This window comes from Vanellus vanellus (assembly GCF_965231255.1).
Source record: "Vanellus vanellus genome assembly, chromosome: 13".
NCBI classification, from domain to species: Eukaryota; Metazoa; Chordata; class Aves; order Charadriiformes; family Charadriidae; genus Vanellus; species Vanellus vanellus.
In genome coordinates this window covers 17,430,930-17,446,553 of record NC_138918.1, presented here as the reverse complement: position 1 = coordinate 17,446,553, position 15,624 = coordinate 17,430,930, and the positions used below count along the sequence as shown (strand labels likewise).

Below are 15,624 nucleotides of genomic sequence, written 5' to 3'. Positions count from 1 at the left end.
CTGGGCTCTGTTCTTGTACACTAACCCCGATTGTGCTCCAGGGTGTTCCTGCAGTTGTAGTGTAAAGGATGACCTCTTGTATCCAGCACCTTTTTGCATGGGTGGAGTGGAGAGCAGCTCTCCGTGAACCTTCAGCTTGTGCTTCTCCATGCTGCTTCCTCTCAACGCTCTTCTCTCTTTGGCGCTGCCTAACTCTGACTCTGGCTGTTCATGGGGTTTTCCTTTGTGCTTGATCTAACCATGTGGTAGAACAATACAAATTGAACATGGTTCTGTCAAGCACCATGGAAGGCTGCATACTCCCTGCCGCATGGCATGCTGGGATACTTCTGCTGTTTTCAGAAGCACCAAAAGGTGAGAGATTCCCCTTTTCTCACAGGAAAAACGAAAAAGGTGAAATGTTGCTTAACCAGACTCCCGGGCACTGCAGGGGGGAGCCCTAGTGATGTTTGCGACGGACTTTCCAGAGGGCTTGCATGCAGAATAACCATCTCTAAGAAATTAATCTGTTTAATTGCTCTTAGAATGGAGAAGTTAGGCATCCTGTTGATTAATATGACTCAAGGGTGATTCCAGCCAGACCTACAGAGATGAAAAGTCATTTTTGTCTTCTTACCTTATAAACAATGTAAGCTACATCTCTCTATTTGACCTGTCCAGTGAGTCCTTCTACTTGAGGTACACTTTGGGTGCTGTTTCTGTAACAAGATGACTGCTACTTAATGTAACTTTGGACCTAATCTGAGCAATCTTAATGTGCTGGCATTTCATTCTGAAGGAAGTATACTGCAAAAGAACACCAGAAGAGTCTGCAAAGCATTATCTTTTATGTCTTGAAATGACAGGGGTAACATGGCCTGTATGAAAACAGTATTATCCAATAGTTACATAGCAGAAAGCTGAGACAGCATACCCAAATGAGCCATTTTAGCTTGGACAGCTTAGATAAGATCTTTAACATACTTTGGCCTAACTTCCCCCCGTGTAGAGATAATTACACCTATTCATAAAGGACTTTGAGACCCTCATATGGAAGTTTTCTTATATGGAAATACCGCCTCATCTTGTGCATTTGTTACATGTCTGCTGCGGAGCCATCAGAAGAAGGACATCTGAGATTCTTAGATTTTAGCTGTAATTACTGATAAGAATTAATACTACCGAGTGAAATTATGACAAACAATGTACCTCCTTTTTTTCCTGAAAACCTATGAGAATTGTGATCTAGTGGTTACATGAAGAAGTGAGTGTTGGGATTCCTGTTTTTTTGTCCAAGTTTTAGACCAAGTGATCTCTGTGATCATATTTTTGGTGCCAAATTTGAGACAGCTGGATTTCTCTTTTCTAGAATGAATGTATCAGGTCAGTATTCAAGCCCTGGTTGAGACAGCTTGATTTTGTCCAGAACAGATCATCCAGCACTCCTTTTAAGTCCTTTGGGCAAAGCTAAGTTTAAAAACTGAAATCAGGTTTGTTAAACAATGCTTAAAAAGAAGAATAGGACAAAAAGGTATTTGTCTCTGTTGCTTAATTTCTCTATGTCGGTATTAGGAAGGCACCTAAAATTTTTTGAGCACTTGGAAATGTGGTGTTTCTTTGTCTCAATACTGCTGTTTTGTAGAACGGCATGTGTGTTTGTTTAACGATACTGAGGAATTACAATGCCCTGGTACCTGATAGTGGTGTCACATCACCTCAGTTGAACACAGGCCTTGCTGCTGCCTTGGCTACTCATTTTACAGCAAACTTAATTCCTTCTTATTTTGGAAATTACCAGAAACTCCCAGGTCATGTTTTACATTCAACCAAGCTCCACAGAGTTCTCGGCTACAGTGCACGCATGCTTTCAGGTATAATGAAATGACCAAATGGCTGGTCTGGAATAGTAAAATGAAGCCAAGTGTTTCTTCTGTGCCTATCCTGCATCCCTTTTCCGTGGCTTTCCACAGGTGATTTTATAGCGTGTGAGAAGTACTACATGTATGTGGTGGTTAATTGTACTTCCTGAATCCCGTCATGTTCACTCAGAGCCCTGCACTAGTACACTGATAAAGCTCTGTGCGTAGAAATGGATATACGCACTTGAATAGTTCTGCAAGCAGATGGCTGAATTTCACATTAGTATCCCAGGTGGGAATAACTTCATAGAGCAGCCACCTGTCCAAGCGATCTCAAGGCTCGGCTCAAATAGTAAATTTTATCTAGTCTTCGGCAGGTGATTCCTGCTGTCTCGCAGGCTAACAGATGACTGAGTACTTGCTGAGCGTATGCATGCTATTGATTAGTTTTGACTCAGTGCTTACCTGGGTAACTCTTATTTAAACACATTTGGAAGAAAAAAAGGAAAAGGAAAAAAAAAGAAAGAGAGAAAGCAAGAAAAGTACAAAGGTGATGTTTGCTCCCTTCCTCTCCTGCTGAGCTGAGAGGGCTTTCCCCTGTTGCAAGCATGGAGGCAGTGGACTGACGCCCAGGCAAGATCAACTTCGTAGAGCTGATGCAGTGTGGAAAGTTGTATGCCATCAACAGAGTGAGATTGCTAAGTCAAAATGTGGTAAATAGTCTTTAATTACTTTGCCAGAAAGCTTGAGAGAAAACCAAAACCTAATTTTCACCCTGTAATGTTATATACCCCTTTTTCTCCTTCATAAAGCTTTCCACTTACTTTCCCATCCTTCTTTTTTCCCATAGGAAGATGAATGTTGTATCCATCAGTAGCCTAAAAATTATACTTAATAAATTTTTACACTGTGTAACTTCATGACGTCTGTGATTATTCTTTCAAAGAAAGATTCTACAATGAAAGTTAGAAGTGCTTCTTCAAGTGCTTAATTTGGGGATTTCCAAGACACTTTCTGGTCACTGAAAAATTTTGGTGGGTTTTTCAAGGCGTACTGTATTGTAGCAGTTTTAATAAACTCCTGTCCTGATAACTGTTCATTTTGGCGTTATTTCCAAGGAATCACAACCAACCAAATGTACTGTCTTACAGACCTAAGAAAGAATAGCTGTATGTTCTTGTAATCAAGCCGTAATATGCTCACCACTTGGCATTTTAGCCTGACTACAAAGCCTGGAAGTTTTAGGACTGGAAGTCAGATGGGTTTTTTTGAAAGGATAAGAGTTTAAATGATGGTGGTGTGGAGAAAGGCTTAGACTGTATTTTTGTAATACTTTAAAATGCCCAGTGGTCCAGATATTTTAAGTGCTGTGCTGTCAAGCTAAAAAACAGTAGCCAAGTCTCACTTTGGATGTATAATTTACAATAAGCATGATAACCTGTGAAGTATTTAGCACCACAGAAGTGGTAATGTACAAAGCTGTATGTGATGTTTCTCATAATCTAGTTTGGAATTACAAAACTAAACCGAAGTGTGTCTGTGGAATCAAAATGTTAGATTGCCTGCAGAATTGCTTGCTTTCACTGCATCACCCTGTGGAGGTAACGTGTAACACAAATTAAAATAATAGTGGCTTTAGGTGGCTTCTTTTTTCTTACAGAAAATAGTATGTGGTCATAAAATGAGCAGTGGTGTATTTATCAGTCTGGGAAGGGGAAGCAGGTGATGAATGTCATCAAGTGTCTAAAACCAAATTTCAGCTCAGGTTCAAGATTTTATTGATGTTTTCGGGTTCTTAAAAACTGAACTTGCTCAGATAATTCCTGAGAAAGCTTTGCAACTGACTTTTAAAACTCTGGAAAAATTAAAAAATACTTCTTGGTAGTTATGGTCACTGGGCATTACACAAGGTTCCTGAGACGATTCTGGTGCTTCCGTCATGAAATATGAAGTGAGTGGGCAGGTATTGCCTGGCAGGGTCTTGGCAACACTTTGCTTACATACACATTTATTAATACTCCTGGTTCCTTGAAACACGGAGATCAAGTTTCCAACCTGCTGTTATTAAAAGAGAAAAAAACAAACCTGAAAAGGACGGATTAGTTCACCGAGCCTAATTGCAAAAGCATTTCATTAGAATGGGTCAAAAACCTAGTCAAAAAGGTCTGGCAATCATGGTATAATAGTACATTAGGGAGTGCTTCTCACTAAGTATGGTCTGCCCGTTCCTTAATTAAAATGAAAATGATTTAAACTGCTATTACTTTCCTTTGCTGTTTGTTTAACATAGTTAATAAAGGTATCTAACTGTTGGAAAATTGACAAGGTTCTCTCATAAAATACTGCTCTCAAAAACAACTCTAATAGCTGAGGTCTGAAAATTTTGGGCTTTTTAATGACATCTTTAAAAAGCCTTTGTCATTTGAATGCACCAAGATAGCTCCTGCTTTCATGAGATCCCTTTTCCTTGTTGGCAGACTAAGTTCCAAATGGGAAAAAGTGACATTGCTGGAGCTCATTTGAAGCAGACTCCAACAGCTAATTAGACGTGCTCCAAAAAATACCTTACCAGGTAGGCTTGTTAGACAAAGGATTAATCTATCAAGGGAAGAGGGAAAAAACAGAGGCAAGTCTTGGGAGCAATTTGATAAATTGCTAAACAAAAATCTTCGCTAAGTCTTAAAATTATGTGCAGGAGCCGGGAGCTGACAGGAGGCGGTGTTGAGAATACATTCCATATAATCTCTGAATGCTGCAGTTATCAGGAACTGTTTGCTGGAATATATTTTCCTTTTATTGCAGGGTCAGAAGATTACAGAAGTAAATTCACCGGGAAGTGTTTCATGGACCTTGTCTGTCCTGAGAAGTGTCGCTGCGAGGGAACAATTGTAGACTGCTCCAACCAAAAACTCACCCGATTACCCAGTCACCTTCCTGAATACACTACTGATCTGTAAGTGCTGGCTCTCCCAAGGTGTGCTCAGCAGGGCATGTTGGTTTTCCTAGCTTTTAAAGGCTGTAAAACGACTCAGACCAATTCAAGGCACCTTCTACTTAATCCCTGTGTGAAAAGGGGGAAGTTAATTTTATTTCAAAGGAGCACCACAACTCTCTTATTTCCTTAGCGTTCGTGCCAGCTGTGGGGTTGAGAAAGGAGCCAGGGCCCTGTGCATCGGCTGCCTCTGTGTGTTGTCTTGAAGTGTTGAGCTGTTTTGTGGCCCGGGCTGTATGGTTCCTTTCCATTCTACCTTTGAGTCCTTTGTCTTTGCATCTGGTCATTTTTATTTAAGAAATGGATTAACCCTTTTGAGTTAAATCCATGATCAGGCCCTCATTCCATCTCAGCAGTGCCTGTAACTTGGGTGAAATGGTTCTCACTAAAACTAGTGCTTTGTTAAGCTATAAGTGATTTTATGAAATTTATTTGCTTTTAGAGATTCTTCAGAATTATAAACAAAACATACTGCTAAAAGAGTATGAGAAAACATGTTTATTACGCTAATAACTGAAGAATCTGGTTCTTTTGTTATATTAGTAGCCCCTTCAAACACAATTCTCTCTTTGTGTTAGTATTCTATTTATTGTACTTAAGATATTCTATTTAAATCCCCATAAAAATTGTTGATCTGAAGTTAAGATAGGAAAATATGAGAGACATATCCATAAACACAGCAAAGTCTCTACATAGAAAAATGGAGCTACATGTAATCACAGGAGGAATTTTGCATCCCGAGCCTGCCAAGACAGTGGCCTTTGCATTAATTTTGAAGTAGACTTTGATGGGAAAGAAGCTGAAATCAGATCCCTTCTGTTTACATGGACCACATCTCCAATTGCATGTCTTCTGTAGCAGAATGCGCGAGGGAGGTTTAGTCACGCAAACAAGGCTGTGTGATGGTTAAGGTTAATAATCCCTTATCCTGTGCATTGGAAGACGGCAGCATTCTGACACTGTCCTTTGGCATTACTCTTACAGGCACCTTAAGCTTTTACTATAGATACTCTCCTGTGTTCCCTTTCCTTCAAAGCTAAACTCTTTTCGCGGTAGGAGTCCGAGAGAGATGGCAGATAGTGTCTTGCTTTAACAAAGGTCATAGTTCTCTGTGTGGCAGCCCTGTATGTCACAGAGTTCTATCTATAGACGTCTGTGAAGTATTAAATGTCTCTTTCTTTTTTGTTCCTATCAGGCGTTTGAATGACAATGATATTTCTGTTTTGGAAGCCATCGGACTCTTCAAGAAATTGCCCAACCTCAGAAAAATGTAAGTTTGAGTCAATTCCTTGTGACTTGCTGCCTTGGATTATAAGGAAGAAGGAAGCGATGTGCTTTTTTTATATTGTTTAGTACTGCAGTAGCAGAAATTACCTTTTTATTGTGAATTTAAGGAAACTGAATGATTTGCCTGTTGGACAGACAGGCCCAGTTAAACCTCAGTGACAGATGAAGGTCCCTAGGCTGACATTTCAGTATTCTTTAGGCTTTATTTCTTAAAGTCTTTGACTCACGGAGACTGAAGGGAATCCTGTCCCCGAATTTATTCAGGTGTATGCCTATTGTTAGAGATGGCTACCAAGTTTAGCGGTTTAGTTCTTGTTTTGAATGTATTGCACAACTCCAACTAGTATGATTGTTTTGAACAGTCAAAGAAAAATAATATTACAAGATATAGATGATGGAAGCTTCTTTTGATCATTGTTGGTTTAGAGAGAAGAATCAATTAGCTAATAGTCTTTTATATGGATCTTTCTGAAGTTATGTCAACTTTTAACCCTATGGCCCCATTGCTAATGTCTCATCTAACTGTTTACTTTTAGTAAGATTTTATTGCTAGAGTCAAGATAATTTAGGGAAACCAACCAACCATGCTTTGCGTTCTGCTTTCCTTTCATGTGGCTTCTGCCATCTGGAACTTCCTAGCCAGTAGAATCCATGTAAGATCTCAGGGGTTTTGGAGACAACCATAGTGGGATTCTTATGCCAGTTTTATTTCTGCAACAGCTTCAGAAGCAGCACTGCAGGCTTGGGAGTGGGGCTTGTATTTGTGCAAATACAGGCCACCAGACTTGGGGACTTAATCATATACATTAGTCTCCTATTTTATGAATGATCCATAAGTTGTAGCTACAGTGCAATTAAAAAAAGCTGTTGACGTTGTTCAAACGCCCTGTTGTCTGTGTAAATAGATAGTAAACGAGAATGCAAAATGCATGTTATATAAATGTATACACAAATTGGGGAACATCTGTCTTCATCAAACCTTCAGCGTCTATGTTTTGAATACTGGAGAGCTGTGATAGCTGGAATAATTTCTTCCATTTTATTTAAAACTTACTGTAGTCAAGTCATGGTGCTGTCCTTCCTGTTCTCATCAATCACTCAGGTGGGAGGGATGCCTCGACGGGATTGTATTATTATGCATAAATGCAGCATGAAACAGTTATGAGAGTTTTTTTAAGAGTTTGTTTCCTGTGAAACAAAATCTTTCTGCTCTGTTCTTGGTAGGTGATGAGAAATGAGGCGTACAGGTGCAGTTCAAAGAGATGGCAAAAAGAAGTTGTGCCCTACACCTCATAAAAAGTGTCTCTCTTATGGGTATTTTTAGTAGCAGCCTCCAAGCAGAGGCTCTTTAGGTAATCTTTGTAGTTGAGCTAATTTCTTCTGTTCTACCTCTCGTTGTAAAGAGTTATCTCAATTTGAATAACGGGATTTTCTGAAAAGGGTGTTTTTTCTTATAAGCGGAGCAACATTTCAACTATAACCTTACTCAGTAGCTTGATCCTTAAAAAGCCAGAGTAGACTTCTTTTTTTCTAGTTCCATTTTGTGAAGGGAAGGGGTTAACAGGAAAAAACAAACAAGCAAGCAAACACCCCTTTCCTTCTGTGTTATTATTTGGCCTTTATGAAGTATCCTTCTGCTAGTAATAGGCCTCTCTCCATCATGCAAGAAGGGAAATGTAGAGAAATACCAGTGGATGGGATTGCAGCTGCTAATGGCCCTAATGCAGCAGCTCTGTGTGTGTGGCAGAGTGTCACGTATGTGCTCTTCATTAAGTCTTACTGCTGCTATGAAATTAATGAAGAAGAATGTTGATCAAAATCCCGTTTTTCAGTATGTATAAGGGACAAGAAATTTTACTGTTACTTGATTGGCAATATTGACTCTGTCTCATCATATTCCTCGTCTGTGTTAAAGAAAACTGTTAAAGAAAAACAGCACGTGGAGGAATCTGCTGGAAATTGCATTGCTTCCTAGGCTTAAGAAAACAGTTTAGAGCTTTGCAGTGGCACACCATCAGCCTAAATCACTTTTTTTTCTTCTTTTCTTTATTTAATCTTTGTAAATCTCTTTCTTCTGAAATGAATCTGAGTACCTGGAATGAAGATATCTGAATGGGCATTTGAGTGATTGCCCTCTGATTGTCATTCACTTCAGTTTAAGGCTAGTGACAGATCCGTGTCAAGGAAATCTGCAAAGAAACTACTTCAAGAGTACCGTGGTTCCACTGTGGCTAGTAAAGCTCCAGCATAATTCCAGAGACAGAGGAATTAGCACTTCTGTCCACTTGATGGGCGTTTCACGTTGGTACCTCCTCATCTTACATTGTCCTTGTGTAGCTTTGGTTTATAATGTGAACACTCTGAGGTGGTCTGTAAATTGGACGTTAAGGAGGATTCAGATTTTACCTGCATTCTGGGTGTACGCTCACATTTGTTCTTTTGTCACTCAAGCTGCATCAGCTGTCTGTGTCTGTATGTGTGTTGTGGCATGTCACGGGAAGTACTCATCGATTCGGCATTGACATACTAGGGTTGCTCCAGTGTGTATATGTGAAAATAGTCTTTAATTATGATTATTGTCACATAATAATTTTCAGTTGGACTCTTATCCCAATCCCTTGCTAGGTTCCTCATCTCTTGATTTGGTGCGGTTTCTACTCTCACCATGTTTTGTCTCAGCATAAGGCCAGTGTCTTGTCCCTTTTCTCTCTGCCTCTCTCTATCCACTGATAAAACTGCTCTGCTTACTCAGGCTCCCTTCCTAGCCCTCACGCACAGTTCCTCCATAGCATTGCCGTGAGCTGGTTTTATAGCCTTCACAGATCTCTCTGGGGCCCCCTCTCTATCCAGTCAAGGACATTACTTCTTAATACTGCCCGGGATTGGTAGGGTAGATACTTGGATGCACCTGCATGGTAGTTACCAATTAACAAATCTGAAATCAGAATGTATTTGAGTGCTTCGGGATTTTCACAGAAAGATTTTCAGAGTTTTGAGATATGAGTAGAATGGTATTTTGGTTAGCTTTCTTTCCTGGAATAGGTAAACTTCTTTCATTTAAAAAAAAAAAAAAAAAAAAAAACAAACTAAAAAGAATCTACCTCTAAACCTGAAAAGGACATCTGACAGTTCATTCTTTTAAATCTTGCCAGTGTTATAAATAAAAATTAAAAAAAAAAGGGAAGTGTCAGACCACCTTTGCAATAGGTGGTACTGCCAACACCACCTCTGGTATATAATTACCTTTTAGGGTGTAATTTGTCTGTAAATATTCCTCCTAAACTGAATCTTATTGTATGAAGTGTCAGCCCAGGTTTTAATACATTTTAATGCAAAAAAAAAAGAATTGTTACAGAAATTTAAAGGTCACAGATCCATAATGCAAAGTTATGCCACATTTTATTTAGGAATTAAATTGCTAAGATTACCCTGCTGGTTTTTAAAAGGTTAACATGTCTGCATATGCCTTTAAAAAAAAAAAAAAAAAAAAAAAACAAAACCAAACAAACCATCAACTTGAATAATTAGCTGCAAAATCCCGTATACATGATGCTATTTTCATAACCTAAATTTTAATCCATCTTTATGTTTACAGCTGAATAAAAAGGTTAATGTAGATTCCTATAGACAGATCTAACCTGGTCCAGAAGTAATTTACTGTGTTCTCCAGTGGGTTTTGCAAAATGCCCCGAATGCTGTGTTGCTTTCATTGTGTTCTTAACCATGTTACCTCACCTGATCTTGCAAGTGTAAAGGGATGACTTTTCTCTGAAAGCTAAAGTCACATTACAGTGACCTCCTGGCTCCAAGAACTGTGTTGCTAGTATTTTGCAGGTTGGTTAGAAAAGAGCAATTTGAATCTGCCTGAAGTGCAGGAGAAACACAAGAGTGCGTTTCTGAGCTCCATAAGAGTGGGAGAAGGGTTTTGGGAGTATCCTATCCCTGTGAGATAGAAAGGCTCCAGGACCTGCTGCCCTCCATCCCTGGGAGCTGTAAGCTTCTACCTTTCACAGAGGAGTATGTTGCCAGTGGGAGATCATCTCAATCAAGACAGCAATATCTCTCATCAGGCAGGGGTCAGGGGCGACACTACCATTCACAGAGGTAAGGTTTTGATTTTTGTGGAATGGAGCAGTTCTTTGCTCGCCGCAACTACCAAATTCAGCATAAAGCAAACACCGGGGACCCCAAAACTCCCTGAGACTACCTCAAGTTGTTAATCAGTGAAAAAAAAAAAAAACCAAACAGTGCCTGGGGACTCCCACAGCAGTGGGAGCCTGGAGGGGTCTTTTGGCCATGGCAGACAGGTTCAAGCTCTGAAACCCCCTGGGTACCTAACTCACTGGGAGCACGGAGATACACTTGCTTGCTGAAATGGGATGCTGACCCATAGGGAAAGACTGCAGCTCCTAGATGTCAGCTCCAGAGCCTGCCCACTCCCTGGTGCCTACCGGAAATTAGTGGGACTGGCCGTTCCCACTGAGGTCCTGGCAGCTGTTTCTGCGGTGAAAAAATTGGCAATGAGCTCACGTTCAAAACAAAAAGGTGAACTGCCACACTTTGTGCACTGCTGGGGAGAAAGAGGACTGACCTCTTTTCTCAGAGAACAAGAAATGTAAAAAATATTTATGTCAAAACCTGAAAGGGACATCTAACCGTTCATTCTGTTAAATCTTGCCAAAGTTAGAAAGTGAACATAAAATATAGATAATAGGAAGTGTCAGGCCGTCTTGGCAATAGCTGGTACTGCCAACCCCACCTCTAGTGTATAGCTGCCTTTGGAGGCTTAATTTTTCTGTAAATGTTTCTCCTACATTGAATTGTATGGAATGTCAGCCCAGGAATTAACACAATTTACATGCAAACTAAAATTGAATCATGATAAAATTTGCAGACCAGAAGTCAGTTTCCAAAACAGAATCATAGAATCATAGAATTGCTGAGGTTGGAAGGGACCTTTAAGATCATCAAGTCCAACCATTAACCTACCCTGACAAAAACCACTCCTAAACCATGTCCCCAGGTGCCACATCTACCCTTTTTTTAAACACCTCCAGGGATGGCGAATCCACCACCTCCCTGGGCAGCCTATTCCAATGTTTAATAACCCTTTCAGAGAAAAAGTGTTTCCTACTATTCAATCTAAACCTCCCCTGACATAACTTAAACCCATTTCCTCTCCTCCTATCACTTGTCACCAGGGAGAAGAGGTCAGCCCCCACCTCTCTACACCCTCCTTTCAGGCAGTTTTAGAGGGTGATAAGGTCTCCCCTCAGCCTCCTCCAGGCTAAACAACCCCACTTCCCTCAGTCGTTCCTCATAAGATTTGTCCTCCAAAGCCCTCACCAGCTTTGTAGCCCTTCTCTGGACACGCTCCAACACCTCAATGTCCTTCTTGTAGTGAGGGGCCCAAAACTGAACGCAGTACTCGAGGTGGGGCCTCACCAGTGCCGAGTACAGGGGGATGATCACTTCCCTAGTCCTGCTGGACACACTATTCCTGATGTAGTCCAGGATGCTGTTGGCCTTCTTGGCCACCTGGGCACACTGCTGTCTCATATTCAGCCGGCTGGCCACCAACCCCCCAGGTCCTTTTCCGCCGAGCAGCTTTCCAGCCACTCCGCCCCAGTCCTGTAGTGCTGCATGGGGTTGTTGGGACCCAAGTGCTGGACCCGGCACTTGGCCTTGTTGAGCCTCATACCATTGGTCTCGGCCCATCAGTCCGGTCTGTCCAGATCCCTCTGCAGAGCCAACCTACCCTCAAGCAGATCCACACGCGCCCCTAGTTTAGTGTCATCTGTGAACTTACTGAGGAGGTAAAAGTAGTCTGTGTCCTTGGAAAGAGCTGTTACCTGCTGTTCTTTCCCCTAAGCATAAATTTTACCATGGCAATTGAGGTTGCGGTCATCTGTCACTTTTTATACAGAACAGGACTTCATTTTCTGGAAATGATATTAGAGTGTTGTGGTACGTGGCATCTGGGCTCATCGTGTGCCTCCCTTTTTATCCAGTGAGGCCATCAGTCTGCTCTGCTGAATGAATATAGGAGTGTCACTGGGTGTACTTCACTGTCTGTCTGTAGTATTTAAGACTTTCAGTGCCATCCTGCTTCTGAGAACAACTCACTCTATAAAAGCCAGTTGGACTGTTGGTAAAAGCTGTAAAACCTTCTCAGCATCCTGCAGAAGAATGCAACAGCATTGGGGTTTTCCTCCTAACATGTACTTAAAAATTCCAAACGCATCACCAACTGGCAGAACTATTCTAGGGAAACTCCCTCCCCGAACAGGCTGTTTGTGTGATAAAACTACAAGGTTCAAGGTGAAACCCAGCAGAGCCCCTGCAGTTGGACTGCGCTCTGGTGGTTGCTCTGGCGGGAAGGTGTGTCGGTAACGCAGCGATGAATAGCATGCTGCAATGTTGAAATCACCCCAGCAGGTACAGCAGGAGGAATGGGTCTGTTAAGCCTGAACAGAATTCAGCTTGTTCGGTGTTGAAGTTATAAGATCAACAGAAACAATGTTATTATAAACTTTAGCCATAAAATAAGTAAAATCTGACTGAAAAGTGAGCTGTGTGAACAATGTCACCTTGATAGCTTCTTAGATCTGTTCATTTCATATTCACAGCCCCACATAAAGTAAACAGAGGCTTTCTGAAAATTTCTTTTGACCTCTTGCTCAAAATAAAAGTCTGGAAATAGGATTAAATGTTACCACCAGGGTAAATCAGGGAGCCTTTATGGAAACAATACCCTTTCTTGACTACCCAGGTTGACTACAGATTCCCATTTGGGTCCTGCCAGGGGGCATAGGTATCTTGGGAAATACTCAAGACTCATTTTATTTTTTACTGTCTTCCAGTATTTCAGGAAGAATTCCTTATAGAAGCTTAGCGTTGCAAGAGGATGGGGCTTTTCTATAATGAGAGTTTGCTGTAAAGTCTGCCAGAAGTTTGGGTTTCTTTTTTTGTCAAGTGCTATGATCATATATGAAAAATTCTTTTAGTGCTGGGAAGGACGGAGCAGAGCTTTCCAAGTTGCAGAGCAGGCAAAAGTTTCACTGCTTTCATTTTTCAAGGTTTGTATCAGCTGATTATTTTTGCTGGTACTTCTAGACTGAAAAGTATGTAATTTCTCATGTTTGTTATTCTATTAGGTGAGACTTTAAGGAGGAGACTTTTTTTTTTTTTAGTAAATTGATGCTGTCGTCTACCATTTTTTTGTTACATTCTGATATGGGAAGCTTTAATTTAGGAAGAGAAATAAAAAAATCCAGGTTGGCAGAACATCTGCTTTGACAATACTCTGAGTGGGACTGAGGGGCAGTGAAAATCTTTACCTATTTATTATTGTAAAACTTGTCTTTTCTCTGTCTTGCAACTTTGATTTCACCATAGTATTTCATCTTGGATTTTCAAATCTTTTGCATGGGAAAGGCATATATAATTGGCTTCTTCTGAAACTGCTAGCATATTTTCGGATAATTTTGTGTTGTTGAAATGATCAGGCATTATTAACTCCAGGATAGAGTTATTTATTATCATTATTAACTCTAGGATAGTTCCCTATCCTACAGAAGTTCTTTGGCAGCAATTAAAATTCAAATGGTTTGGATTGCATAAAGGTGCCAATTCCTTTGCAAATTATGGCCAGCCTTTTTCTCCAATATTTGCTCTTTTTTGCCTTGAGTATCTAATCATCTGTTCAAATTGCACCTATGTTGTAATATATGTGACTAAATATGTTTTAGATGGTAAAAACTAATAAAACTTTGTAACTGCAAGTATAGGTCAGTTTGCAATCTGTGAATTGAAAGTCAAAGTCATCACGTGTTATAGTAACTCACCCTCCCTTCCCACCGCAAACATTTACTTACTTATTCATTTATTTTTGTGCAAATATGCATCACGGCATGATCTTTACCAGGAAAGGGATCATTGGGAGCATTTATTTATGCCAGCGCTCAAAAGAGATGCTGAGCTATAAACATTTCCACTAGAGAAATAGCTGAGCCCCAAAATTAAATGCATATGTCAGAATATCCTTCCTTGACTTGCTTTGACACTGAACATAAACTCTTCATGTGAGTGTTAGCACAAAGTACTAAACTTCTGGAAAGCAAAATCTGTATGTAAGTATTTCTATATGTTTTTATGTTATTTTTGGCTGATTGCTGGCATACTCCTATTCTTTCTGATCGCAGAAAGCACAAGAGGTGATGGGCCACATGCTGTAGGGCCCAGTATCTGACAGTTGTTCGGCAGACATAAACCAGTGTACTCAAGTTTCCCACATGAAACATATCTCCAAGACTTAACTTTTTTTTTTTTTTTTATTAAGTGATGACTTCTGCAAAGAGCAAGACCCACATTATTTCTATCTGAGGCCAAGCTGTCCTGTTGCCATGTCTTCTGTCAGCTTTTATCCCAACAAGATTGCCTGTTCTTCTGAGCAGAGTAGCCCAGGTGTTAATCTGATACCTTGTCATTTGTTTTATATCACCTGGAAGTGGATTTTGAAACTATTACTCATGCTGCTTGTGTACTGGGATCATTTCTGGAATAATGTGCTATTCAGTATGAGTAATAGTGTTGGAATTTGGCATCTTCTTGGGAGCGAGGGCATATCTTTTACTTTCTCTTTTTTGTTGTAGACAGTAAAACAAAGAATAGTGTTTCCTGTCATAGAATAGGATTATTCATCATAATCTATATGGGGCATTTTAGGAGATGCTTGAAGGACTCAAGCCCAAGGTTTTAATGTGCTTAAGGCTTTCTATATAAATGTTTTAAATAATTAAATGCCATTTATTTTTATGTGTCTCTAATGGCATTTTATCATTCAGAAGTTTTCTATTCACTGGGTTTTTCACAAATATGACACGTCCAAAAGATTAAGTTTGCATTTCATCACAACTTCATTTGATTTTGGAGATTGACATTTCCCGATGTTGATCTATAAGCAAACATCTGGAGACTGTATAGGCAGAGTAAATATTTAGAAAATAATGCTGTATATTGCAGTAGCTGTGACTTGAGAGTTAAGTGATACTCCATTCATTTTGAGCACTGGAGTTAAACTTAAGTGCCTGGGAGTTCATGAGTGCATGTATTAAAATTTGTATCAGATACATGCAGTCACACAGTTTTATACGTTACTCCAGTGTTGAGTTTAAAAAGAGTAAGGGTCCTGGTACACTAAATAAGTGGTCCGTATTTCAGTGTGTCGTACCGATATCAGTGGTGGTAACATTAACTGATTCTTGCCAGATGAACACCCAGTCCTAAGCATGGTCCATAACTTCATGGATGTAAATCAGATGTTAGAAACCCCCACTTATGGTATCCCTGAGGCTCTTATAAGCAAGAATGACATGAAGTGTAAGAGCCGGTACTTCCATTAATTTAAATGCTCTTGATATATCTGATGTAATTGTGGTTTTGATGAGTGAAGGGGAGCTACTTTTAAATACAGTAGGTATACTTTTGATCTTCTGTATGCTCTCC

General features: G+C 40.1%; 1 protein-coding gene across 1 annotated transcript in view; it reads left to right on the top strand.

Annotated features, from left to right (window-relative positions):
• The window catches only part of SLIT3 (slit guidance ligand 3), a gene marked incomplete at its 5' end in the record, with an annotated part of 534,750 nt that overhangs the window by 403,816 nt on the left and 115,310 nt on the right, over positions 1-15,624 (top strand). Inside the window, 2 exons of the mRNA XM_082489776.1 lie at positions 4,641-4,791; positions 6,026-6,100. Of these exons, the coding sequence (XP_082345902.1) occupies positions 4,641-4,791; positions 6,026-6,100 (226 nt within the window). The remainder of the gene's footprint in view (positions 1-4,640; positions 4,792-6,025; positions 6,101-15,624) is intronic.